At 36.5% G+C, this 26,562-nt stretch overlaps 3 protein-coding genes across 5 annotated transcripts in view; 1 reads left to right on the forward strand and 2 right to left on the reverse strand.

The window, feature by feature from the left end:
* Positions 1–10,262, forward strand: part of lnx2b (ligand of numb-protein X 2b) — a 36,026-nt gene extending 25,764 nt beyond the window's left edge. For all 3 annotated transcript variants that reach the window (XM_058797200.1, XM_058797198.1, XM_058797199.1), the window contains exons 6-10: positions 54–188; positions 5,849–6,023; positions 6,113–6,356; positions 8,073–8,231; positions 9,241–10,262. In XM_058797200.1, coding sequence (XP_058653183.1) covers positions 54–188; positions 5,849–6,023; positions 6,113–6,356; positions 8,073–8,231; positions 9,241–9,376 — 849 coding nt within the window. In that variant the 3' untranslated portion in view covers positions 9,377–10,262. The remainder of the gene's footprint in view (positions 1–53; positions 189–5,848; positions 6,024–6,112; positions 6,357–8,072; positions 8,232–9,240) is intronic.
* A 1,393-nt stretch (positions 10,263–11,655) lies between these two features.
* Positions 11,656–18,069, reverse strand: chic1 (cysteine-rich hydrophobic domain 1). Its single transcript, XM_058797204.1, has 6 exons — positions 17,876–18,069; positions 16,649–16,703; positions 15,533–15,688; positions 15,037–15,093; positions 14,532–14,591; positions 11,656–13,078 (listed from the first exon to the last, which is right to left on the reverse strand). Exons 1-6 carry the CDS (start codon positions 18,016–18,018, stop codon positions 13,028–13,030), a joined length of 522 nt encoding a protein of 173 aa, XP_058653187.1. The 5' UTR covers positions 18,019–18,069; the 3' UTR covers positions 11,656–13,027.
* A 1,645-nt stretch (positions 18,070–19,714) lies between these two features.
* Positions 19,715–23,186, reverse strand: cdx4 (caudal type homeobox 4). The gene is given in 5 exon segments (XM_058797202.1): positions 19,715–20,208; positions 20,210–20,375; positions 20,378–20,507; positions 20,623–20,768; positions 22,411–23,186. Coding segments are annotated over 5 exon segments (933 nt in total). The 5' UTR covers positions 22,847–23,186; the 3' UTR covers positions 19,715–20,153.
* Between the last annotated feature and the right edge of the window lie 3,376 nt (positions 23,187–26,562).

Below are 26,562 nucleotides of genomic sequence, written 5' to 3' on the forward strand. Positions count from 1 at the left end.
TTCAGGTTTTATAGTCAATGTAAGTGATTGTTATGCTCTGATATGTGTGGCAGGCATGTGAAATGCGGGTGAACTTCGTTGTGATGAGACTTCCTGATCTCTTGGAGGAGGGTGGCGAGGGCCAGAGCAGAGGAGCCAGGAGGGTCCCGGAACTGCAGTACTTCAAGCGACGATCTGAATACATGAAGGTAAAAAGCGTGCTTCCCAAGCCCTAAGCATAATCTTGACTGGTTTAAAGGCACAAATAGTTGTAGCTGTGGCCTACCATTATGCTTACTTGGCAGAGGTGGGTAGTAACGAGTTATATTTACTTCGTTACATTTACTTGAGTACATTTTTTGGGTAACTAATACTTTTAGAGTATATTTAAAAATGGGTACTTTTACTCTTACTCAAGTACATTTTTAGTGAAAAAACTGTACTTTTACTTCGTTACTGTGGGCGACGCTCCTCTTGTTACTTTATCTTAATGCAATACAAGTTTAAAATCCTTCAATTTATTCCAGGCGCGCCGTCTACTTTTTTTCTGGGCAATGAGCGATGCCCGTTCGCGAATGATTCATTCTTTTGAGTCGATTCTGTTCGAAGGCTTGATCAAACCAGTTGGCAGACCAGTGAATCGGTTCGCGAATCAGTTTGAATGATTCGTTCAGTTCCCTGCCGCACGCGCGGAGTCGTCTGAAGCGGTTCTCACTCAGAGTTGTAACATCAGGAGCGCTGAAGACGTGGCTCTGGATATACAGTCAGTTGAAAGCAAATCTGCAAAGGCTATTGCTAGCTATGAAGATCTTTATTAGATGAACACCGCGTTTGCTTTCGGTTCCACAGGTATAGATTCGATTACAATACACGATACCACTATGACATTACCAGTTTGTTGTACATGTACCTTACACATTAAATACATTGTATAATTTATTAATTAAATAAGCTGTCACAGAGTATGAAATGAACACCCGCCAAACACGCGTTAGTTACAGGAGGAATGCCTTGCCTAGACAATTAATATTGATATTTTCACAATATTTACGCTTGCAGAAATAAAGGCTACATTTGTTTACACTTTGCAGAACAGACGGAAGAAGATCCGTCAATGTGCATTTGTTTCGTTATGTTCAGATGTTCTGTAGCAGTCATGTGAGGAGTTTTCACTCTTCTCCGTGTCAGAGGTTACATACATTTATAATACATAGTTAAACTTTAAAATATAATTTAATTTAACTCAGTGATGCAAATCAGAATTTGTATCAGCTGTTACTCCAGTTTTCAGAGTCATATGATCTTCAGAAATCATTCAAATATATTGATTTATTACCAGTGTTGTTGGAAAAAAACAAAAACAAAAAAACAGCATATATGCTGGTTAGGTATGTTTTGAAGCTGGGATGCTGGTTTATGCTAGTCATGTGCTGGTTGGACCATCTTAGGACCAGCACATGACCAGCTTAAACCAGCAAAGGACCAGCTTAAATCAGCTCAAACCAGCATCCCATGCTTCAAAACATACCATACCAGCATATGCTGGTTTTTTCAACAGGGAACAGTTTTGCTGCTTAATGTTTTTTGGAACCTGAGACATTTTGTTCAGGGTTCTTTTATGAATAGAAAGCTAATAAAGAAGAGCACTGATAATAAATCAGGCTGATAAAAATTCTGATTTGCATCACTGAAATAAATTACATTAAAAAAAAAAACATTAAAAGTATTTTGAACAGCAGTGTGTGTATGAGTGTGTGTATGAGTGTGTGTATGAGTGTGTGTATGAGTGTGTGTATGAGTGTGTGTATGAGTGTGTGTATGAGTGTGTGTATGAGTGTGTGTATGAGTGTGTGTATGAGTGTGTGTATGAGTGTGAGTGTGTGTATGAGTGTGTGTATGTATGTATGTATATACAATTTTATCTAAATATCTATGTATCTAAATAAAAATAGACTATATTCAGTATATGATCCAAAGTAACTAGTAACTAACTACTTGAGTAGTTTTTTTTTATCCGATACTTTTTTACTCTTACTCAAGTAACTATTCAGACTATTACTTTTACTTGAGTACAGTTTTTGGGTACTCTACCCACCTCTGTTACTTGGGTGATGCAAGTTTTTGCCCAATCTCCCAATCCCATTCATATATATATATATATATATATATATGTATATGTGCTGTCAGTCGATTAAAAATTTTATCACGTTAATCACATTCATGAACTGTGAAATGTTGAAAAAGAAATGCATGACAAACTAGTTTAAGGAAACAGAACCTTTCACACTTCCGCCAGGTATGAGACATAATCCTTATTATTCTTTTATCATTATTCTTTTGTTTTTATTCAGCCATTATCAGCCTTTAAACTGGCAATAAAACGTTTACCAAGCCACATCGCTTCAATCCCAGTATACATTTACCCAACTGTTATCAAAAGTATTTCTAAATAAATACAACAAAACATTTCTTGCGACCTTACATGAAGTATTATGACAAAATGCATTATGAAGAAGAACTGGATCGGTTCTGCAGGTGCATTAAAGCTAATATTAGCATCATGCTTCATAAGACAATTTATGAGATTAATAGTACACTTTTACTCAGAACTCACTTTAAACCACCATCAAGTGTTTGTAATAACTTCCTTTTACGATCACATCTGGAATTTGGCCATATACTGTTGTTAAAATATGCTATTTATGGCCTTTTATATCGCTGCACAAATTAGCATTTCAGATGTACACATTCATCTCAAGAAAATCACATACAGACCATATCTATCGTAATTGTGTGTTTATTATCTTATATAATCTATAGTGGCTGTTGTCATGTTTATTTCTGCTGTGTAAAAGCCTTAACATGTAACGTTATGCTCTGGCTGAAACTCACGTTGTTTGTGATGCCACAACCGCTTCTCCGTTCTTAAGTTGCCAGGGATACATTCCAAGTATAATACACATTAGTAAAAGGATCTATTTTAATTGTCTATATACACTTTGGGCGGCCACGGGACATTATGAAAGTATCCCAAAAAACCGCAACCCACGGCTCTGTAATTTTTCCCGCGACTGTATTTTCAAAATAGCCCACTTGTGCCGTTACCCTGGCAACACTGGTGCTGTATCCTCATCACACAATGATAGATAACCTCCCGCACTGCGATGACGGGAAGAAGTTGGGGTCAAACCTTATCAAACGATTAATTAATTTGCGGGAAAAAAATTAACACGTTAAAATAAAAAGCGCGTTAACGTTGACACCCCTAATAAATATATATATATATATATATATATATATATATATATATATATATATATATATATATATATATATATATATATATATAATGTGTATATATGTATAAAAAGGCAGTAAAAGCAGTAATATTATAAAATACTGTTATTACAAACTAAAAAATTACAACTGTTTTCGATTGTAATATATTTTAAAATGTGATTTATTCTTGTGATGGCAAAGCTGAATTTTCAGCAGCCATTATTCCAGTCTTCAATGTCACATGATCCTTCAGAAATCATTCTAATATGCTGATTTGCTGCTCAAGAAACATTTATTATTATTATCAATGCTGAAAATAGCTGCTCTGCTTAATGTTTTTGTGGAAATTGTGATACCTTTTTTGGATTCTTCATTCAAAAGAATGTTTGCCAAAGAATAGCATTTATTTGAAATAGGCTTTTTCTATTGCCTTTACTGTCACTTTTGTTCAATTTAATGTGTCCTTACTGAATAAAAGAATTAATCTGAACAGTAATTTATATATACAACACTGGCTAAAAGTGAAGAAAACCATACAAGAGAGATGACATTGATTCAGCAAGTCAGTGAGACTAAATGAATTTCTCATACATTTCACACTTTCAATCATGAATTATGATAGCTTCATGGATTGCAATGTTAAATTCACATGTATTGTAGTGTTTGCATATTATGAGGGAGTTACAGTGCATTCAGAAAGTATTCATAGCTTTTTTCAATTTTATGTTGCAGCTTGATACTATTTTTTTTTTTAAATAAAGTTTTTCTCATTAATCTACACTCCGTACCTCCATACCACAGGTGGACTCCAATAAAGGTCTAGAAACATCTCAGCAATGATCGAGAAATGGGAGGCACCTGAGCTAAATTTCAAGTGTTGTTGCACTGAATACTTATGTAAATGTGATATTTCAGTTTTTTCTTTCTTAATAAATTTACAGACATTTCTAAAATTCTGTTTTCCCTTTGTCATTATGAGGTACGGAGTGTAGATTAATGAGAAAAATAAATAATTTAAACAATTGTAGTATCAGGCTGCAACATAACAAAATGGAAAAAAGTGAAGGGGGTCTGAATACTTTCTGAATGCACTGTATACAATGCCTGGCTGTGTAAATGGATCAAAAAGTAAAAGAGGTGTTTTGTAATTATAGTTCGACTCGTTGGCAAAAGCTTGGTTGCATGTTTCATTGGTTGTGCTGCCTGCACATGTGTGCGTGCGAGGTGACTTTTCACCCAGAGACCAGTCACACCCTGCTTTTGTGACGCTTCCTCACCAGCTGAAGGTAGAGGCAGCAAACACAGGCTGGGTAGTGGGAGATGAAAGCAGATGCCCCCCTCTCTTTCTGGGACTCGTCCCTGATCAAAAGGCCGGGGTGCTGCTCTCTGAGCTGCTGCAGCCACTGTGTTTGTTTGTAGCTGGGGATCAAAGCTGGTGACAGTTAGCTTTCACCTGTGGAGATGAAGCTTGAGCTCACGCTGGGAGGAAGGGCCACCCTGCTGGGTAGGAAGAGCCCCTCCCCCTCTGGAGGTCTGGAGAAGATGGCTGAAAGGAGAGAGTTTTGCCACAATCTATGAGTTATGATGGCAGAGCCGCTCACATTAACGCATCTCTCTGCTTCGCAGCAGGATCTGGGATGTTTGTTTTTACAAATGTTTTCACCGCAGGAGTCAGGCACGTCTTAAACTTTCACTTTTCACCCATCCCCCAAATACAGACTTTTTCAAAACACTATTATTTATCAAGCACGCTTACATGCAGTTACAATGGATCTGCAGTAAATTTTTGCGTAGTTGAGGTTCAGTCATTTGAGTATACATGATGCAACTATAACCATACCTAAATATTTAAAGGATTAAAACATCAACTCTGTCTTTCAGAGCATGCTCATAACGCAAGGCAGTTGTAGTCTGTTTACTGTGTGTATACTAAATGTTCAAAAGTTTTGAGCCAGTATGATTTATTTTTTAAAGAAAGAAATTAATACTTTTATTCAACAAGGATGCATGAAACTGATCAGAAGTGACAGTAAAATATTTTACATTGTTACAAGAACAAAATAATTTCAAATAAAGTTCAAGAATATGAATAAAATGTATCATGGCTTTTACAGAAATATTAAGGAACACAACTGTTTTCAACATTGATAATAGTAATAAATGTTTCTTGATATATTAGAATAACGGGAATAAATTACAGTTTACAATATTTTTACTGTATTTTGATCCAATAAATGCAATTTTCACATTTTTATTTTACAATATTACTGTTTTTACAGTATTTTTTTCAAATTTGGTGAGCATGAGACATTTCAAAAACATAAAAAAAAAATGTAATATAAAGTTATTGTACATAGTAGATAAAACCAAGTTACAATCGCATTGCAATATCTAGATCTGATAGTCCAACTACGCCAATAACTGGACTGGCACAGTGTTTACATGACTATTTGAAAGGTGCATATACTTAATTCAGCTGTTGGAAAAATTGCTGTTACTTTCATCCACATTAAAAAAATTCTTTTGAGTAAGTTTGTATTGTTCAAGTTGTTTAATTCAGCTGTTGTTTAATCCAATTATCTGGATTCAGGAGCCTCCAGTTGGGTTCTCCAGTCAAGAGAAGACAGTGAGTCTAAAGAAGGAGCCTCGACACTCTCTAGGCATCACCATCGCGGGTGGGAGAGACTGCCGCAGCCGTTTGCCCGTCTACATCACAAGTGTGCAGCCGGTGGGCTGCCTGCACAGAGACGGCACCGTCAAAACAGGTCATTCTCCTCATGCCTCCGTATAAAATGCTCTGCTCTGAGCGTCATGTGCAATGCTTGTGTTAACTGTGATGTCATGGCTGCTGCAGGTGATGTATTGCTGAGTATAAATGATATCGACCTGACCCATCTGACCTACAATGAAGCGGTGACCATCCTAAAGACTCAGGCTGCTCAGAACACAGTAACACTGCGAGTTATCCAAACCTCTGCCGAGGAGGAGGAACAGGATGGAGAATCCAGCACCAGAGAAGACATGGAGACACTGGAGGGACCCAAAGAGGATGACATTAACTGGGCTCCTCTCTGGACCCGCTGGTTGGGCCTGCCCAGGTACAATTTTTTTTTTTATGTTGAGAGATTGATTATTGAGTGCAAAAAAATTCAAATTTGATGTCCTCTTCTATAACTTTTGGGCAAGTACGGTTGTGTTCAAAATAATAGCAGTGTGTTTAAAAAAGCGAGAAGAGCTCAAAATCCTTATAACTTTTACTTCAATACACACAAATGCATTGGGAACATTGCACATTCTATTCTAAATCGAAACATGAAGAAAAATTTAGCAAATGTGTTATTACTTTACAGAAAGTGAAGAAAAAGGAATATTAGGCTGTTCAAAAAAATAGCAGTGTCTGCATTTCAAACATTTACTGTATAAACAGAAAAATACTTGAAGATTTAGCTTTCTTGTGAATGACTGAACTAACATTTAGTTGTATAGCCATGGTTTCTGAGAACTGCTTCACATCTGTGTTGCATGGAGTCTGGCAGCTGTGAACAGGTATTCCAGCCCAGGATGATTGCACTACATACCACAATTCCTCTGCATTTCTTGGTTTTGCCTCAGAAACAGCATTTTTGATGTCACCCTACAAGTTTTCTATTGGATTAAGGTCTGGAGATTGGGCCGGCCACTCCATAACGTTAATCTTGTTGGTCTAGAACCAAGATGCTGCTCGCTTACTGGTGTGTTTGGGGTTGTTGTCTTGTTGAAACGCCCATTTCCAGGGCATTTCCTCTTCGGCGTAAGGCAACATAACCTTTATGTATTTTAACATACTCAAACTGATCCATGATCCCTCGAATGCGATAAACAGGCTCAACACGTAGTATGAGAAACATGCCCATATCATGATGCTTGCGCTACCATGCTTCACTGTCTTCACAGTGTACTGTGGCTTGAATTCAGTGTTTGGGGGTCATCTGACAAACTATCTGCGGCCCCTAGACCCAAAAAGAACAATCTTGCTTCATCAGTCCACAAAATATTGCGCCATTTCTCTTTAGGCCAGTCAGTGTTTTCTTTGGCAAATTGTAGCCTCTTCATTTTTTCAACAATGGGACTTTGCAGGGGCTTCTTTCCGATAGCTTGGCTTCACATAGGTGTCTTCTAATTGTTACAGTACTCACAGGTAACTTTCTTTGATCACCCTGGAGCTGATCGTTGGCTGAGTCTTTGCCGTTTTGTCTATTCTTCGATCCATTCGAATGATAGTTTACCATTTTCTTCCACACCTTTCTGGTTTTATTTGCCATTTTAAAGCATTTGATATCATTTTAGCTGAGCAGCCTATCATTTTCTGCACTTCTTTTATATATTTTCCCCTCTCTAATCAACTTTTTAATCAAAGTACGCTATTCTTGAACTAATCATTTTACTCCGATTTTCAGAGAGAAATACACAGTACAACATTTGCTGCCTTCGTCCTTAAATAAGGGCCACTTGTTTGACACCAGTTTTTTCACAGAATGATTTTCCTCTCTAATTAAACTCCACACTGCTATTATTTTGAACATGCCCTTTTCAATTAATGAAATAATTATTACACAGACATGCATGTCATGACTGTTGGGTCTGTTGGTTTTCTATTACTCTACCACACTTACTAGTAAAATATTTGCCATGTAGAAATATAACTTCTACCAAAAACAGTGATTGATCTGGTTAGTGATGTTGGACTGCTATTATTTTGAACACAACTGGATATGGCCGTATGGGCTTAAACATGAGCAAAATTGATAATTTGACTCTATCTTTTTAATCCCAAGTTGCATCCACTGGTGTCGTGATATTATGCTGATGAAGACCAACAGTGAGAGCTGGGGCTTCAGTATCGTGGGAGGATATGAGGAGAGTCGTGGCCAGCAGCCCTTCTTCATTAAAACCATAGTGCCTGGAACACCAGCTCACTTTGATGGACGCCTCAAGTGAGTCTCCTGTCCTCTTTAACAACATTACCATTCAAAAATTCAGGGTTAATAAGGTTTTGTTGTTTTTGAAAGAAATGAATTATTCTATTTAGCAAGGATGCAGTATGTTCTTTTGAACTTTTCTGTTCATCCAAGAATACTGGGGAAAAAAGTCACCGCTTCCACAGAAATATGAAACAGCACAAATGTTTTTAAACATTTAAAATAATAAGAAATGTTTCTTAAAGAAAAATGGGTGACACTGAAGACTGGAGTAATGATGCTGAAAATTCAGCTTTACCGTCACAGAAATAAATTATATTTTAAAATATATGAAAATGGAGAAGTTATTTTAAATTGTAATACTATTTCACAATATTGCAGGTTTTACTGTATTTTCGATCAAATAAATTGAGTCTTGGTGAACATAAGAGAAACAAAAACATCTTACTGACCACAAAACTTTTGAATGTTTATTTATATTTACATATGTGTATTTTTTTATTCTCATCTTATTTTTATTGTCTGTGTGTCGTTGTTGTCTCTGTGAACTGGAAGCTTATGACACTAAAACAAATTCCTTGTATGCGCAAGCATACTTGGCAATAAAAGCTCTTTCTGATTCTGAATGGTAGTGTAGAAGTGACTTAAAGGGATCGTTCACCCAGAAATGAAAATTCCTCATCTCCTTCCAAACCCATAAGACCTTCATTCATCTTCAGAACACAGTTTAAGATAATTTGGATGAAATCTGAGAGCTTCCTGACTCTGCATAGACAGAAATGCAACGACCACGTTCAAGGCCCAGAAAGTTAGTGAGTACATTGTTAAAATAGTCCATGTGACAGTGGTTCAACCGTAATTTTATGAATGACAGAATTTTCATTTTTGGGTGAACTATCCCTTTAATTGTTGTATTCCAGTTGTCATCATTGACAAGCTATTATGAACATTTTTTTGAGTGCAGCGAGTTTGCCTTAATAAAAGGAGTTGCTTTGTTTATTGACTCCCTCATGCTCTCCTGCAGGTGCGGCGATGAGATTGTGGCTGTGAATGGAGTCACCACAGTTGGCATGAATAACTCCTCCTTGATCCCAATGCTGAAACTGCAGAAGAACAAAGTCACATTGACCGTGGTCTCCTGGCCTGGCAGCCTGGTTTAAAGACTAGCCTGAACTCTATCACTGTTACTGGATCCACCACTGGATTTTAAGTTGATGCACAAGTCTGTTATTGGAGTAGAGATGTCTCTTCACTTAAGAACAAGGTGAAAACAAGAGGATCTCTGTTAACAATCAATGACCCAAAATTTAAAAAAGACTAAAGGTTGATATTATTTAATCCATTCTAGGCATTTAGTGTTTCACAAGTGTGCATTGCTCTTTGTTGAGCTGTAATGGTGAAAAACTGCACTTGAGGGCACTGGACAAGCCTGACTTCCCGTTTAAAAAGAAGTTATATTTATCATGCCACTTGCCTGGGTGTATATTTTAGAATGGAACTTCTCGTTTCCATATATAACCAGTAATAATCTTTTAGAAGGTTTATGATTGACATCAAGTGGTCTGCAGTGAGGTAATAAATATGAGTAATTATTTTGACACTACCTAGAGTTGAACCACATTGCATTCTCATGTTGATGGCCGCTCTGATGACACTTTTTACACTGTTATATGTTCTGAGAATAGTTACACTAGTGTAAAACTATGTAGTTACTGTTGAGGTGATAGTATGGACTGTTTTTTAAACCACAGCTTGGCTTGTTTGACACATTTTTAAGAATGTATCTCTTGGGTGCCTTGGATGTGAATATGTACAAACACTGATCCACACCTGCCTTAATTGCTTGTATACCAAAAATGCCAATTGTTATCTTTGGCCTTTCATCAACTGTAGAATGTTTATTTGCCTCTGATATCTGTATGTTCAACCCTTTTACTTTTTAATGCATTTTATTCAGTTTTAATGTTGTTTGGTTTTTGGACAAGCACAGCAAATGTGAAAGGGTTGTTATGATGACAGAATAAAATGTTTTGTTTTATTTTATTACATCCTTGTTCTAAGCAGTAGCTCAATCTCATCTGCAAGAACAACAGTGGCTTCAACATTTAAACCTTGTTTGGATTACAGTGTTGCTTTTCACTGTTACTCGAGAGTTAATGCTAAAGCCACATATTTCACTCCCCTTGCAAATCGTTCATTATAGTCCCTGTGGTATTCCCAGGCAATATCTGCGGCTTGCCCTGTTGAGTATCACACCATCTGAGCAGTTTGAAGGGCGAGCGGGCCACGTGCTGACACACAGGGGACCTGTGTGGGATGTAAATCAGCCCTGTGCAGTTTGAATTTAAGCCTTGAACTATGAACCAAGGATTAAAAGGTTTTAAATCCTGCTGACAGGCTAAACTAATGCAATAGGTTGCCAACTGTTAAAGACAAACATGAATGACATGAGGCATTTGTTGTTGAATTGGAATTTGAAGTTGAAATGTTATTTTATGGTCATGATGATAAACGCCGATGGTCTATTTGAAGATGTGCAAGAGCCACCAAACACCTGCTGAGAATGTGAAATCCAGCTGTGGTACAAAAGGATATTTTGTTGATTTAACATTGACTGTAATGCAGATAGCATATTTCAGAACAGAGTAAAAAAATATTAAAGGCTAATGTACATATTGCAAATGCAGGTGACCTGTACCAGGACATTCTCAGACATCATTTTAAGCCAAATTTGAAACTTCATGCACTTACACTGCTCCACATTCTTCATTGTGTCTTAGCCTGCCCCCTAGAGGCCATATAAAGCTCAACATATCAAAATATTTATTTTTTTGCTGTAAGCTGTTGCTAAATACTTAAGAAGCTTAAAATACATAAAGAGCTAGTGAAAATGGACAGACTACCTCAAATGCAGCTGTTTGTATCTGAATCATTCATGCTGAGTTACGTTTGTTCTTCACACCCCCGCTTACATAATGTAAACTGAATCACAAATTTAATGCCATGTATCTATTTAATCTGAATTATTTCCATTGCTAATATAATACTTGAAGCTCTAAGGATTACTTTCTACAGATTTGTGTTGTATTTTGGATTTTAAATCTGTTACTGTATAGTATAAAGCTGTGACATCAAGCAGTAGTTAAAAAACTGTATATGTATTATAACACAGACAGTAACGTAATCATAGTAAGTGAATAAGCCTTATAAAAAAATAAACCTTTGCATAAAACTCAAATACTATCAAATTGAACAGTTTATTAAACAGCTTAACTTTAGTTATTAACCTGTTAACAGAACAACCAATGGCCACATTTTAAAAATAATGAAATTTAAAATGGTACATTATATAATGTATATATGTAAATTTCCTTTAATGTTTATTCTTATTTTTAAATACGGCCAAATATACATATAAAGAGAACGTTGTTCAAAAACATCAAAATCAGGAATTTATTGAAGCTTTCCACAGGATTAGGTAGGGACAAACATTTACAGGTACTTTAACAGAACCAGTTCTGAGAGCAGATTCCTTTCTCTCCATTAGATTGCTAGGCAAAGAATCATTCCAATTAAGCACAGCTCCCTCTCAAGACCATCTACAGAGGCACTCGACTAATGCAGTCATGTCTACAGTTTATGGAGCAATAAGATGTCATACATTTACAGAAAACAGATGAGGGGCAGTTTTAAACATTTACATATACGAAGCTGTGTCTGTAGTTACCCCAGGAGCAGAACCACAAGATACAGCATCCATGAACACAACTAAAACACACACAAACCAAGATGAAGCTGTACTGAAAGAACAGAAACAAAACATGAAGAAAAAAAATACTGGGTACAAAGTACATTCCAACAAAAACTTGAATAGGTAAATATCACTTGGCGCAAAAATGAATGACACATTAATCTTAGTAACAAATTTTGCTTGATTGGCATACGTAATCGTTTTTAAACACTCTACTAATGACATTGTAAAACAATATCAAAAACCTCCAGGACAATCTGCTTGTCCTTGTGTGCTCAAGTGCAATTTTCAGCCCTAACTCGAGTGGCATCTTGTACGTACATTTTATGGCTTACTGGGTAAACAGGTCCATATAAACTGTTAAGTTACAGAGACACGGCTTATAAACAAACTATGCTACAATAATATCTTGGCGAAAAACTAATAACCAGCTAAATTACATAATGTAAACATGTTATACCACACTGTACATCCTGTCCATGATATTTACAAGTCAGTTCGTTGACTTCCCCGTGTAGTAGACAATCGCAAAAGTGCCAGATCACGGTGCTGACTGTTCCTCTAAGCTAGTTCAAACATCTGCTGCACTAGCTTCAAAAGCCCCAACGCTAGTCTTCGCACTCTGAAAACATTAAAACACCACACCCTTCTGACTCCTGCACTGAAACACGTCTGATTTAAAAAAGGTTGTCCTTTAACATAAGGCAAATTCACACCATAAGGTGCCTTGTTCGTAACAATACCATAATATAGTATGCAGGGAGGACTTGATGGCTCTTTGGGGTAAATGCACTTTTTAAACAGTATCAGAGTTTGCTTTCTTCCCATCTCTCGTTATATGTAACAATACGTCTTGAGTGCAACACAGGAGCGCTTCTACTACATCAGGAAATGTGCAAAATCTGCTCTAAAGCAAAGTGACAGTGTTGCGAATTCTACTGTACAAGGTACTGGGAGAAGGGGTCTCGGAGAAACCCAGTGAAGACCCTAAATCCAACATATATACAAGGCACTAAGGAGAGGAATGAAGGGCCTTCCACGGGGATCCAGCAGAAGTCCTTTAGTCAGGTCTGAATATAGGATATTTCGGTAAGAACTCTATAAGAATAACCTGTAGACAGAAAAAAAGACAATGTTATGTAAGCACACTTGAGGGGTCAAAATCACCAGCCTCATGGTTTACAACCTTACGGTCTGACTTAAGAAAATGCAGAACTCCAGACCAAAAAGAAAGAAAATATGACTGAATGAAACATTTAGGAGTCAAATTATCCCTTTAGTTACAAATGGCACAGTAAAGATTATTGTTGAGAAACGCTTCAGTTCACTGAGTGCAAAGCTTCCCACTTTAGCTTTTAACAACAGTCAGTACTGTGATTACGACAGTTTAAAGTTATAGACACAATCATTCAAATCTTATGGTATCAGTAAGATTTTTTTTAAAGAAATTCTATACTTCTATTCAGCAAGGATACACTAGATTTATCAAAAGTGACAGTAAATACATTTAAAATGTTACAAAAGATTAATGATGTTCTTTTAAACTATCCAAGAATCTTAAAGATTGCACAAAAAATTGCAGCACAACTGTTTCAACATTAATATAATATGATGAATGATTTCTGAAAAATCATGTGACACTAAAGACTGGAGTAATGTTGCCTAAAAATCAGCTTTGCATTACAAGAATAAATCACATTTAAAATATATTCACAAAGAAAAAGTGTTATATTAAATTGTAATATTCCACAGTATTACAGTTCTTACTGTATTTTGAATACAAATCAAATAAATGCAGCCTGGGTGAGCACAAAAGATAACACTTTTGAAAGGTACGGTTAAATAGGTTGTGTTTCTAGTTGTATTTACCACACATAAGGTACAATTTGATGCCGTCACTGGTTGTACTTGTGACACATAAATATCACAGTTTTAAAAGTGTATTTCTGCCTGTTTTTAAAATAAATATGAAGAGTTCATTTGCAAAAACAGATAAATCATGTTCCAATTAATATCAATCAAATTGCTGTAGGGTTGTTTTGATTAAATACTAAAAACATACAGCTAACTAACACAAAACACAAAAACATTATTTATGAAAATGAATAAAACAGTTATCTGTTTTTGCAAATAAAATCTTCATATATACAGCATTGTTGATTATGATCACTCGAACATGTAGATTATGTTTTAATTTTTTCAATATTTGAATGATTTTACAACTGATTACAAAAAACAAAACTATGAAATTGAATGTGTCACAAAACGACAAGTGAGTCAGTCACAGGCTGAATCTTTTTGACTGACTCATTAAAAATAATCAGTACATAAGAGAAATCTGTTCAAAAATGAGTCATCACAACTCACTTGTGCATGATAAATCAGATGAATACTCTAATGAGATGATGATGCACAAAGTTTCCCTGACTGTCTCTTAAGATTTTAAATTATTGTTGCATATTTAATTTTGTGGTGCATTTGCAATAATTTAGGTAGCAGCTTATAGCCCTAAAATGAAAAAGAAATTATTTACTTTTATGAAAAAACAACATCCAGGAACTTACATATTCCATCATGTTGTTGCTCTCACATTTTCTCTTGCTGAGTTTCCAGTGCAGCCCAAGCTGAAGGCGAGACAGGAAGAGAAGCGTTAGACAAAGCCGTGCGGTAGATCTTCAAAATAGACGCAAGCACTTCAGATGCTCAGACACACTTTATACACAAGGGTTAGCTGAGGTCAAGCAGTGGTCAGCGATTAGCTGAGTTTCCTTAACATGTCTGCGCCGCTACTGGCTGTCAGTCAAAGCTTCGAGACACAACAAAACGAACGTGGCTTTTTACTGCTGACCTTTCCACAGTCTGGTCAGCCTCTGCACTATATCAATGCATCAGACCAAAATGGCTGCGAGGGCAACAAGCATTAGACAGGGTCAAATGTTAGCAGCCATTTTAATGATCGTTATCCACCACACACCGAGACTTGAATGGCTCTTAACATGGCAGCTAAATTGGAGATGATCCGCTGTCCTTATCTTTATGTGTCAGAGATTAATTCTGCAATGTGCTTACCTTATGATATAATCTGTTGTTTTCCCATTCTAACAATTTCTGGATGGATCTTCGCGTCTGAAACACACAAACAAAAATGAGCATATACAAATAAATAATTATACACACAAAAAAAAATAGGACACACACACACAGGTTTTTATGCTAATCACCCTGTCAAACTCTTCAAGCACATGCTTAACAAATGCCAATAAAACTCCCAGGGCATGAAGACTTCAGAAGCATTTATGGACCGAAGCTCGTAGTTAAGCACCTTGTAAGCTGCACGTCATGGCCAATAACTTAAAATTTGTAGCTGTAAAATAGCCACCTTTCCACAATTCAACAAGCCATGACTTCTGACATATATCAGTTTCACACACAGTTAATAAGTGGATGCAGTTTGTTACTTGCCTCCTCACTGAGCGGGTTTATTTATTAGGTGTTCAAAAGAGGCAGTGAGTAATTAATACAGATTAATGGGGAAAGGACCGGTCACGTCTGAGGAAGGACTCACTCTCTTGTTGAGACATATGACAGGCCACAGACTGCAGCCCACCGTACAGCAACAGCACAGGCAGCCGCAGAGAAGCCATTTCACATTGACCGGTAGGTTCTTCTTCAAGCAAGCGTTTACTCGATTGACGCTCGTCTTGAATTCCTCTGGAGCAACCTAGAGCAGATGGGAGAGAAGCAAAACAGGACTGTAAATAAGCTAGTAAACGATTCTTTGTGCATTGTTAGTGAAGGAATATTAAACAAAATAGAAATAAAAAGATCCATTTTTTTTTATAGAACATAAATAGGAAAACAACAACAAAATGTTCATTTAAGAAATACAAGAAAAATAGAAGGAGCTCCACATAAAGTCATTGGATTTTTTTTTTTTTTTAAGAAAAAATCCAATGTTTGCAGATGTTCTCTGGAGATCTTGCAATTGCACGCTTGTAACTTGCCAACCAAGCTCTGACACTCTCAGGGCAAAGGGAGGACAAAAAGATGAGATAAGCCCGTGGCCTGTGGCTGCGCCGTCTAAACAACATGAATGGCTGCTCATTCCTCTCTGGGTATGTACGCCATAAAACCGGGGTCGTAATCTTTTATGACAGGATGCAAAGGTCTCTTTGCAAACAGCAAAAGAACTCGGAATAAAGCCCAGCAGGCCTGATCTGCACCCTTCAGTCATCATAATCCTGACCTCATCCATCACATGTCACCCTGGGTCACAATACTGGAGCTCCGCTTTATTGCCCCGCACTTCCCTCGGCCTGCTCTTCCCCCTGCAGCCTTTTTGTATTTCAGCGTCCGACCCAGGAAGCTTCCTATTCTTGTGGACGGCACAGTGTTTCTTTCATTATTTTGTCTCTGGGAGCTGTGTCCTCCCAGCGCTGGGATCCCTGCCTACCGGAGACCTGGATGGTTTACTTATTGACAGATTCTGTTGCAAAAACGCAGCAAGCTTGGATTAAAACCATTTTAGAGACTTCATCCAAGGGATTTTGTATTAATCAAAGGCTCATAGCATGGTGAATCATGGTGTAAGGTTAAAGGTCAACAGGGAAAGATATTTTATTCACACCATAAATAAAAGTCAATAAGATATATTTTGTAAACGTGAGTTAGAAATCATTACCTTTCCTGTGAGAACAGAAGGAAACTCTGAGTCAAATTTGTTGCTTAGTCCAAACCTGCAAACACAGATTTTTAAAAAGGTTATGATTATGGGGAAAAAGATGTTAAAGGTCATTTCCACCACATAACAAAAAATAAATGCATTGGTAAATAATAATCATGAGATACTATGTAATAATTATGATAAAAAGTTCAAATTATGACATGAAATGTAAAAATTTTGAACTACTAGTCAATTATGACAGAAATATTATGACACAAAAGTCAGAATTATTAAATAAACATAATGAAATTATGAGACATTAAGCCATAGTTATGCGATTCATTGAAATTATGACATTCCAAGTTGTAATTATGCAATAAAGCCGAAACTATGGTATAAAGAGTCAACTGACTTTGTGATAATGACTTTTTATCTCATAATTATGACGTAAAGTCACAATATAGACTTTTAATCTCATAATTATTATTATTTTTTCTTACATGGCAGAAATTACCTTACAAACAAAGGCTCTGTTTGTCATGACAGGGGGGAAAAGATAGCTTGGTTAACACTGGGTTCATTTCAGTTAGATGTAAATGTCATTAAGGACGTGAAAACAACACAGACACAACAAAGTGAAAAGGGTGAGTTTCTACATTTATCTCGAATTGCCAGAGAATCTGAAGGCTGTATAAGTGTCTTGTGTGATGTCTGTTTATAATCCATTGCAGTAGGCTCTGCTGTACTGCTGTCCCATGTAGAAACATCACGTTGTTTACCTCATTAAATAATAAAATAACTCATATCTCCACCGGTCTAGCTGGTGATTCAACTTCAGAAATATGTGCATAAATGACATTAATACTTGCACTGTCCCATGAAAGCGACTGCATTAACTAAAATGTTATCTCGTAAGTTTACCTCAGCGTACGTACACTACAGTAACCCACAACTTCAAATTAAAGCAAAGATCCTAATGAGTTTGAGTGTGGTTACGGGGCAGCCTTTATCCACGGGCAGCAATAAAACCATAAATCTCTGCGCTAACAACAAGGCTTCGGGGAAGGAGGGCTGATTCTTCCGCTTAAAATCACTGTCAGGACACAGCTGGAGAAGCTCGGTTTACGAGTATTTTGATACCACAACTTAGCGAGAAAAACATGCAGTGAGCTTAGCATAGAGGCTACACACACAGACATGAGCTAACAGTGACTAACAGCGGTGCTGCCGCATTCATACGCTTACACGGTGATGTGACCAGCCCCACGCATGACCACAGGCTCGGGACAGTATCTCACGAGATGCTCTTCACTCACAATTCTCTCATCTTCTTCTTCTAACTCATAAATGGTATCAAAGTCCGCCATGTTGGGCAGTAGGACGCTCATGACGTCTCTGGCACAGCGCCGATGACATCATCACACCAGTGCTGTGGAGGGAGCGTCATCGCAGCGCGTGCTTCAGATAGATATGATTATATTATATTAAAAATAGTCAAACAAAACGCATCAGGTCTCTATGTGAAGCTTTTAAGCTATTTGTATGATTATATCATACCCTTTCATTTTTTTTTTTTTTTTTTACTTGTATTAGTTGTTTTTTTTTACTGTATATTCTCATTTTCTTTATTGTAGTCTATATTGAATATTTTTCTACACTGTATGTTGGAAATGACTACTGTCGTGTTCATTGGCTGTAATATGACTGGCATTTAAAAAAAAAGACTAGCACTGTACACAAAACGGTCCTGAAACTCTTAATATAGCCTATAAATAATTTTATTTTTTAACACATTTTGAGTGAAGTGTGGAGTTTATGCACAAAATGAATGTTTCAAGAGCTGAAATTAAATATTTGGGCTGTTTAATTCGTTTTTCAACCCTAATTGTAACCTTTTCACAGAATGTTTACAACCCCGAATTGTGCGATTTTGTAACAATAAATAAAACTACACATAAAAAAAGCAATAAACAATAAATAAAAATACAACTAAATAAACAGAATTTTAAAAACTCCAGTAGTTGCATGTTTTGTGTAAATTAAGCTGTGCTCAGTTTAATCCTGTTTCTGTGTAATATTGAATTAAGTTTTGAATTTTTGCAAAATTTTAATGTGATTATTTTCTTGTCTTCCTGTAGGTTTTTTTTTTCAGCCTCAACCTATAACCAATTCAATAGATTATAACAAAATTGGCTTCTCAGGTACTGTCAAGAAGGTATGATATGGGTCAAAATTTTAAGCCTAAATGATAAAGGCCAAAATATTAGGATATAGGCCTATTTTGATGTGTTTACCAGACGTCTGATATTTTTTCTGCTTGGTTAATTGTTGTTCAATAGAGTGATAATTTGTTGTAATAGTTCATCAAACAAATACAAGTCTCACATCAAAGGGATTTGTGCCTCTAATGCTTTTAAAATAATAATGTCAAGACTGTTTACAAATAGGCTAAAAGCAAGGCAGGGAAATCAGTGTTCTTAACTGCTGCAACCAAACTGCTGATTTGCTCTAATGTCTCACTCTCAACTGAAATTAAAAATGAATAAATAAATACCAAGCACATTACAACATTAAATACTTGGGAGATTTAGAGCTTGTCACGCTGATGACTGAGTGATGCACCTTGCTGTAAAAGAAGTATTTATACTGATTGTTTTATTCTCAAATAGGCATAGATTTATAGGTTCCTAGCAGACATTTCTTTACTTGTAAACCATTTTTCGATATTTAATGACATGCAGCTGTTCCCACGATTCATTTTTAAAGCCATTATTCGTACTTTTTTTGTGAAATCGTTTTTGCTAAACCTATTTGACCCCAAAATAAGCCATTTTTGTTGGTCTAATCATCCAATTTCAATGAATAAGCTACTGCACTCACACAGAAATACATGTTACAGCCTGAGAGCGGTCCAAATTAAGTTACACAAGAAATTAATTTTACGGTGGTCTCACGTTTAAAAGAAAGTTGAAGGTCGGCTAAATGCTTGCTGTCCGTCAAGCAAAATACCTAAACCAGACGAGCATGCAGTATTTCATTCGTTTAAGAATATCAAGACACCATAAAAAAAAAAGAATTATTGCAAAACTTTTTATTTACACATTATTGGAAACAAACGTTATACCCGTATTAGGTATGTGACACCTGCACATCACCCCTGTTAAAAGAAAGTGAACGACGTGCGCTTTGGACACAAACTGGAGCATAAAACAGCCTGCCATCGCAGGTCATTGGTTTACACAGATAATAAAAGTTTAAGAGATCCAGGGTAAGGATCATCATACATCCCGAGAAACGCTGTACCTGTAGTTTCATTTTATTTACAAACATTTAGATACACTCACCACATACAGAAAACGATATTTATATCTTAATTGAGCAAACACAAACAAACCATTAAAATATTTAGTCTCACGGTTTTTGTATGTTTTTTTTCTTAATTTTAAAAACTATTCTATTAAAACAATATTTGAAGAGCCTCCAGCATTTCGTTGCATTTAAAACGTGATTCTTCTGTTGCAGCCTAATCCACAACACGCGCCTTGATGCCTGTCGTGTAATAGTTTGTAATCCGCTTCGGTTCGGTTCTGTCCTTTCAGCGTGTTGGAGTGCTCAGTTAAAGTTGGATCTTTCAAGTTCGAGTTCACTGAGTGACAGTAACTTGCTGTATGTTCCTCATAGATGGTAAGGCGTTCATTCCTGGGGGTGGGTACAGAGAACCGTGTATGTCTGACGGACTCAGTGACCCTGGAACCGGAAGGGGACTGACAGAACCGGGATCGCTGTGGACCGACCCTCCGCTGCCGTCGGACTGACCCATTTTCTTTTTGATTAATTTCCTTTCCTTAGCTCTGCGGTTCTGAAACCAGATCTTTACCTGTGAAGACAAAGGACAAACTTTTATAGAAAGAATTAAGTCTAATTGTTTTCAATTAGTGAGATGAATCATATTCTATAGGCCCAAGTAAAAATCTAAAGTGAAGTTATTTTACCTGTCTTTCTGAAAGCCCGAGGTTTACTGCCAACTCTGATTTTCTTCTGATTGTGATGTAGCGATTAAAATGAAATTCTTTCTCCAGCTCCAGCCTCTGATGGTCTGTGTACACAACTCGATATTTCTCCTTCGTTCTCGTTTTGCCTAAAAAAAAAGGGAAATAAACGAGTAGTAGGCTAATAATGAAACAATGTTCATAAAATTAAGAAATTCGTCAGACCAAATTAAACGTAATGCTTAAAATTTCACATTGCTATTAATAAAATTTTAAGGCAGAGGAAGAACTTGTGCACTAATAGCCTAGGTTATAATTTATTTATTTTTAATCATATTGACTTACATTTATCGTTGCATTTACAATACTATGATCTCTCATTTTAACTAAATCATAACGCCACTGAAATATTCAGTCAATTGTATATAAACTAAGATTACATTGCTAGATATGCAAATTGAGCTTCTGATCTTCTTTGAGATTTTTTGAACAAACTGCAGAACAAAGAGACGCAAAGACACATACCCAAACGCCATTGATGTGTTAAGAGACAATACACGTCTTACAAAGAATTACAAGGAGATAACATCAAAAATCTTTTCCTCAAGCCAAGAGCAGGCTGCACTTGTTTGATGTACAGACCAAAACTATATAGCTTTATGTACGAGGAAACTCATTATAAACACAATTAATTCATGTTTTAGTTAAAAGTTCAGATGCAGTCACTTAGTGAAAGCTCGATAAAGTGTAACATCTCATTTTAAATATGCCTCTTTAACTTCACATGCCATTTCCAAAACTTTCCGTAGTAACGAAAAAGGCCGCTTACAGTTAAATCATGTAACTTTGTGATTGTTTTCTTTAATTTTTTTTTAACCGTGTTGTTTTAATATGCGCCGGAGACAGGAGAACTTTATGTGCTGTGAAATTTGTCACTCTTTTGAGGCAATATAACCCTCAAGAACAGAGACCGAGGAAGACGCGCTGCTGCATATCAAAGTGAAAAAGGTGTTGAAAGAAGTCGCCGCCTGAATATGACAGATAACCCTCAAAACTTGAGACAATGTAACAGGAAAAGTAGACCTCACATCTTGTTTACGGGAGTCGCAAATTAGCATTACAAGTGACCCTGGCGCCAATTCCCAACAACTTAATTTTGCCACAACTATTTGTCCCATGCGTCAAGGAACAAGTAGGCCTAGTAGCTATATTAATATAGCCTAGGTATTCCGTGAAAGTTTTTTCGCAAATAATGAAGAGGAGAAGGACAGTTAGTATGTGTAGAAATATTCGACTTTATTAGGCCTTTTCATTTCATAATATTTTGTCAGATGTGCCACTTGAGAAAAACAATCAAACATTGTGAAGTTATTACATTCTTAAGTGTTGCATTCAGTACGATTTGCCCTTTATTTGTCCAATATTAGACCAAAATAAGAGAAAGTAACTATTTTGATTTTCTTTATGTTTTTGCTATATTTTTACATATTTTTTAATCATTATTTTTTTTTTCCAAATGTAGCTACATTTTAGTACATTTCTTAAATTGTCATTTTTATTCTACAGCATCGAGAAAATAAATCATAAGCATGAACTAGTCATTTTGTAGGCCTACATTTCGATCGCTGTTTTCAAGACCTTTAAATTATTGCGCGGTTTACATGTTTTAAGGTATTACTTAATAAATAATTAAACGGTTTCCTTTTTGCTTGTTATGCCATATATTTTAAATTCTTAGCAAGCTTTTTTTTTAATGAATTTATTTTTTTGAAAGACATTTGTTGGCCTTACCTGTTGATGAGGACTGCACGGTTTTGCTCATCCACTGATAGGAATTGCGTCTTTCTCTCTCAGGTGAAAGCTGGCCCACAGAAATATTTTCGTTTGGTGGAGGCAGCACTGCCGATCCCGGGCCGTGCATGGCATTATAATCTGAAGAGCAGTAGGAAACTTGTCCCGGGGATGAACTGCTCATAGGTGCAGAAATAGTGTTTGGAGGCCCCAGGCTGTAGGCGCCCCACTCCTCTCTCGGTGCGCCGTAAGGAGAGCCCCATGCCCCCGCTGACTGCGCGTGTGTCTCCATGTTGGGCACATGATGGTATCCTGTAAAATCTGAATACTGAGGAGTGGAGACAAAATTCTGTGGTGGAAGACTGATGCCAGATCTTCGCACTGATCCTTGGTGATACATGCTTCCCTCTTTATCCAAAAGGTATCCAACGTACATGATTCGAAAGAAACCCCTAAAATAACTTTTTTAAGGCAACATGCCAGCCATACATCAAGCCCAAATATTTCTCAAAACCAAGGCCTGACTCGATACTTTTTACTCAAGTGTGGTAGTCCAAAATGATCTCCAGGTCACGCGACGTAGTCCTTGACGTGCTTCAATCAAACATGATGTGACTCTGTTGTCAAGGTGGCAAAGGTATAACCAAGCCCTCCTGACGTCAGCCACGACTTCAAAACCTCTCGATTTGCATTCAAATGACCAGCCAATAACACCACCACCAAGCCCTCAAAGATTCCCCTAGCGCCAGATTCTCGCATCACCTCAGACTTGCATGCTCCCAAAACCACTTCTTCAGTGTGCATCGATATTCAATAGAGTTGTAGACTCACTGACTTAAGGAATCAACACATTACACTGTAGGCCTAAATAAAGTTCAAAATTATTTTATTTCCTCCAAGAAGCCAATTTGAAAGGGGTTTTGTCACGTTTCTCAGTTTGACTTCAAAGAAACAAAAACAGTTCAAACCAGCAAATAACTTAATGATTTTTTTTTGTTATATTTTATTATACGTTTTATATTATTAATACAATTATTTATTTGACTTGTATAATATTTGCATAATATTTTATTACATTGTATTTATTTTGTTAATATAAATTATTCTAATAGGCTGTATATTATATTTTAAGTGTGTTTACACAAGTGAAAACAACAACAGTTTTACTTTTAATTGTATTGCTAAAGAAGGCTTATGGGCAGGCAGCGTCTTTCAGCGATTAATGGTCGCTTGAAGTTTTACTGCTGTTTTCTCTCTAATGGAGCTAAACCTGTGGATATGGGAACGTCACATCTGCATAGTACCCATGCCACTTTGTCGCCTTCAGAGTCCATGAGTATTTGTTAAAGGATACTCTTGTAAAAGAGGTGCAAAGCGGGAGAAGGTGTCTTGAAGTAAGACGAACTTTTCACATTCCGTATCCCTCACACCATGACACTCTCGGGTCACACTTCACAGCTAATTCCGGTTTATGGAAATGTGAGGTATCACCTGCGACGACAATGTGTCGTGCGTGTCGCCATGTAGTCGAAATATTTAACGAGTTGTTAATTCATTTTACAGCGAGGTTTCTGGCGTATTTTAAGCATTAACATATGCAGACAGTAGCTTGTTCGGGCTCGACTGTCATGTCTTAGATGTTAGAGCAGAAAGGACAGTACATTTCATCTAAAAATTTATTTATTCTACAATTTCTTACAACCACAATTCATTTTACATTCATTCACCACACAAAAATATTATCATTGTCAACTTCCCCCTATATGAAAAATTGTATGTTTTGCATAGCCTGCTGTAACTGGTTTTCCAGAATTTGTGATTTGAGCTTTTTTCAGTTTAAAAAGTGTTTTGCTCTCACGAATGCATATACAATTACTCTGTAAAGTCTTTCGAATAATACAATGTCATAAAATGCATGTATATTAGTTTTACAACTAACAATAATGTTTTAAATAATTTCAATTAATCAATTTTATTGAGCAAAAACAGGACATTTTCAATAATTTTCAGGAAGGCAATCCATAAACCTGTCTCATCTTTATCCAAGTCTTTGTAAAGTGATATACTGTAACTGAACTGCAGATGACTCGTTTCATTTTAGCCTACAGTTTGTTCACTAAACGTTTGAAAAACAAACAGCCGATCATGATTGCCATCATAGATCATCCAGTGTCTGTATGATACAGTGAACTATGCAAAAGTAGGACAGATTTAGGCAGATTTGTGATGGTGCAAAGATAAAACCTTTATGCGTACAGTCATTTTTATGCTACAACCCTCATAATGTAAATATGTCAAAACAATATTTAATGTGATTTCTGTGCAATAATGATTGACCTTTGAACATAGCCTAGTCTGCATTTCCTTCAAACTGCTCCTTCAGGTACAGTGGGACTGATCATCCAAACAGCGCTTCAGAGTTCATAACAAATATATTTACTACAATTTCAATACTGCAACATAATATTTAAAGCAGTTTTCTTCTATAAAAGTGCTAAAAAACAATACATTTTATGTCAAATTAAGTCTATACCCCTACTGGAAAAATCATGTCATATCAGCTTAAGCTGTTTTTTGGAAATGGTAGCTGATTTTTTTGAAGTCCAAGATGGTCTACCAGCTTTAACTAGCCTGGTCAAGGTCTACTCTGTTGATCTCGACCCCACCAGCTAGTCCAGCTAATTTATTTTCTAGATTGGACCAGCTAATGACTTCATGTCTGTGCTAGTGTAAAGCTAAAATCAGATGGTTAGGAAATGTAAACTGTTGTATGACATGATTCATGTTAGCTTATGATTAATAAACTGATGATTTCACTTATAGCCTGTAAGCCCACGAGATCAGTAAGAATCAACAACAACAAATGATGAAGTCAGGCAAATGTGACTCTGGACCACAAAACCTTAGGTCTTAAGTAGCACATGTTTGTAGCAACAGCAAAAAATACACTGTATGGGTCAAAATGCTAGATTTTTCTTTTATGCCAAAAACCATTAGGATATTAAGTAAAGATCATGTTGCATGAAGATATTTTGTAAATTTCTTACCGTAAATATATCAAAACGTAATTTTTGATTAGTAATATGCATCGCTAAGGACTTCATTTGGACAACTTTAAAGGCAGTTTTCTCAATATTTTGATATTCCCTCAGATTCCAGATGTTCAGATAGTTGTACCTCGGACAAATATTGTCCTATCCTAACAAACTATCAATGGAAAGCTTTCAGGTGATGTATAAATCTCAATTTCAAAACATTGACCCTTATGACTGGTTTTGTGGTCCAGGGTCACAAATGAAAAACTTTTCAGAATCTCAAAAGACCCTTTTGGAAAAACAGTATTAATGACTGCTACAGTTGATTTTTTTTTCTGTTCGACCATTGCTCAACTCAAACTATAGTAAATGAGTCTATGGTTAAACTTTTAACCTACTCTTTTGTTTTCCACACTGTTTCAAAGCTGCTCCAAACAATTCACCAAAAAGTGTAAATGATGGTCATATACGATATGTATTGGCCTATATGTTGCATTTTGCCGTCTGTGCTGAATATGTGTTCATAATGTAGCCTACCATAACTATCCGAAGGCCAGACCTGGGTTTTGTGAGCACGCGCGTTGTTGATGCAGGTGTAGGTTTGGGACTCAACGCACAGCGCAGTGACGCCCTCTGCTGGTCAATTAGCTGCAAGAGCGACTCACTATGAATTAAAATGTGTTTGCAGGACGGACACATTTTTATGACACATTTTCTGACATTTATGGTAGCCTACAACGCGTTATTTCTATATAATTTCCTTTCGTTTCTTAACGATATGAAAAATGATCTTGAGATTTCATTGTAGATTCATCAGCACAACTACAGAAGGATCTCTAGAGGGCAGTATACACCAAGTCATTTGTTTGCGTGAAATTGTGTAGTGTCTACAGGTCACTGAGCAACATCACATTTCTGTGTAGTTATGCGAATGACTTGCTATGATTTGTATGTGACATATAATCAGATACATTTCTGTTGCACAGTTGCCTAATGTTGTAACATTGCGATTTGCTAGTCATTGTCAGTATGAAAATCTGATATGGCGTGACCTGTGGCACTTTGGCCTGGGCATTGTTTGGATATGACAATTACGTTAGCGATAATGTCTCAGTAG

Source organism: Onychostoma macrolepis, chromosome 14 (assembly GCF_012432095.1).
Source record: "Onychostoma macrolepis isolate SWU-2019 chromosome 14, ASM1243209v1, whole genome shotgun sequence".
Classification (NCBI taxonomy): Eukaryota; Metazoa; Chordata; class Actinopteri; order Cypriniformes; family Cyprinidae; genus Onychostoma; species Onychostoma macrolepis.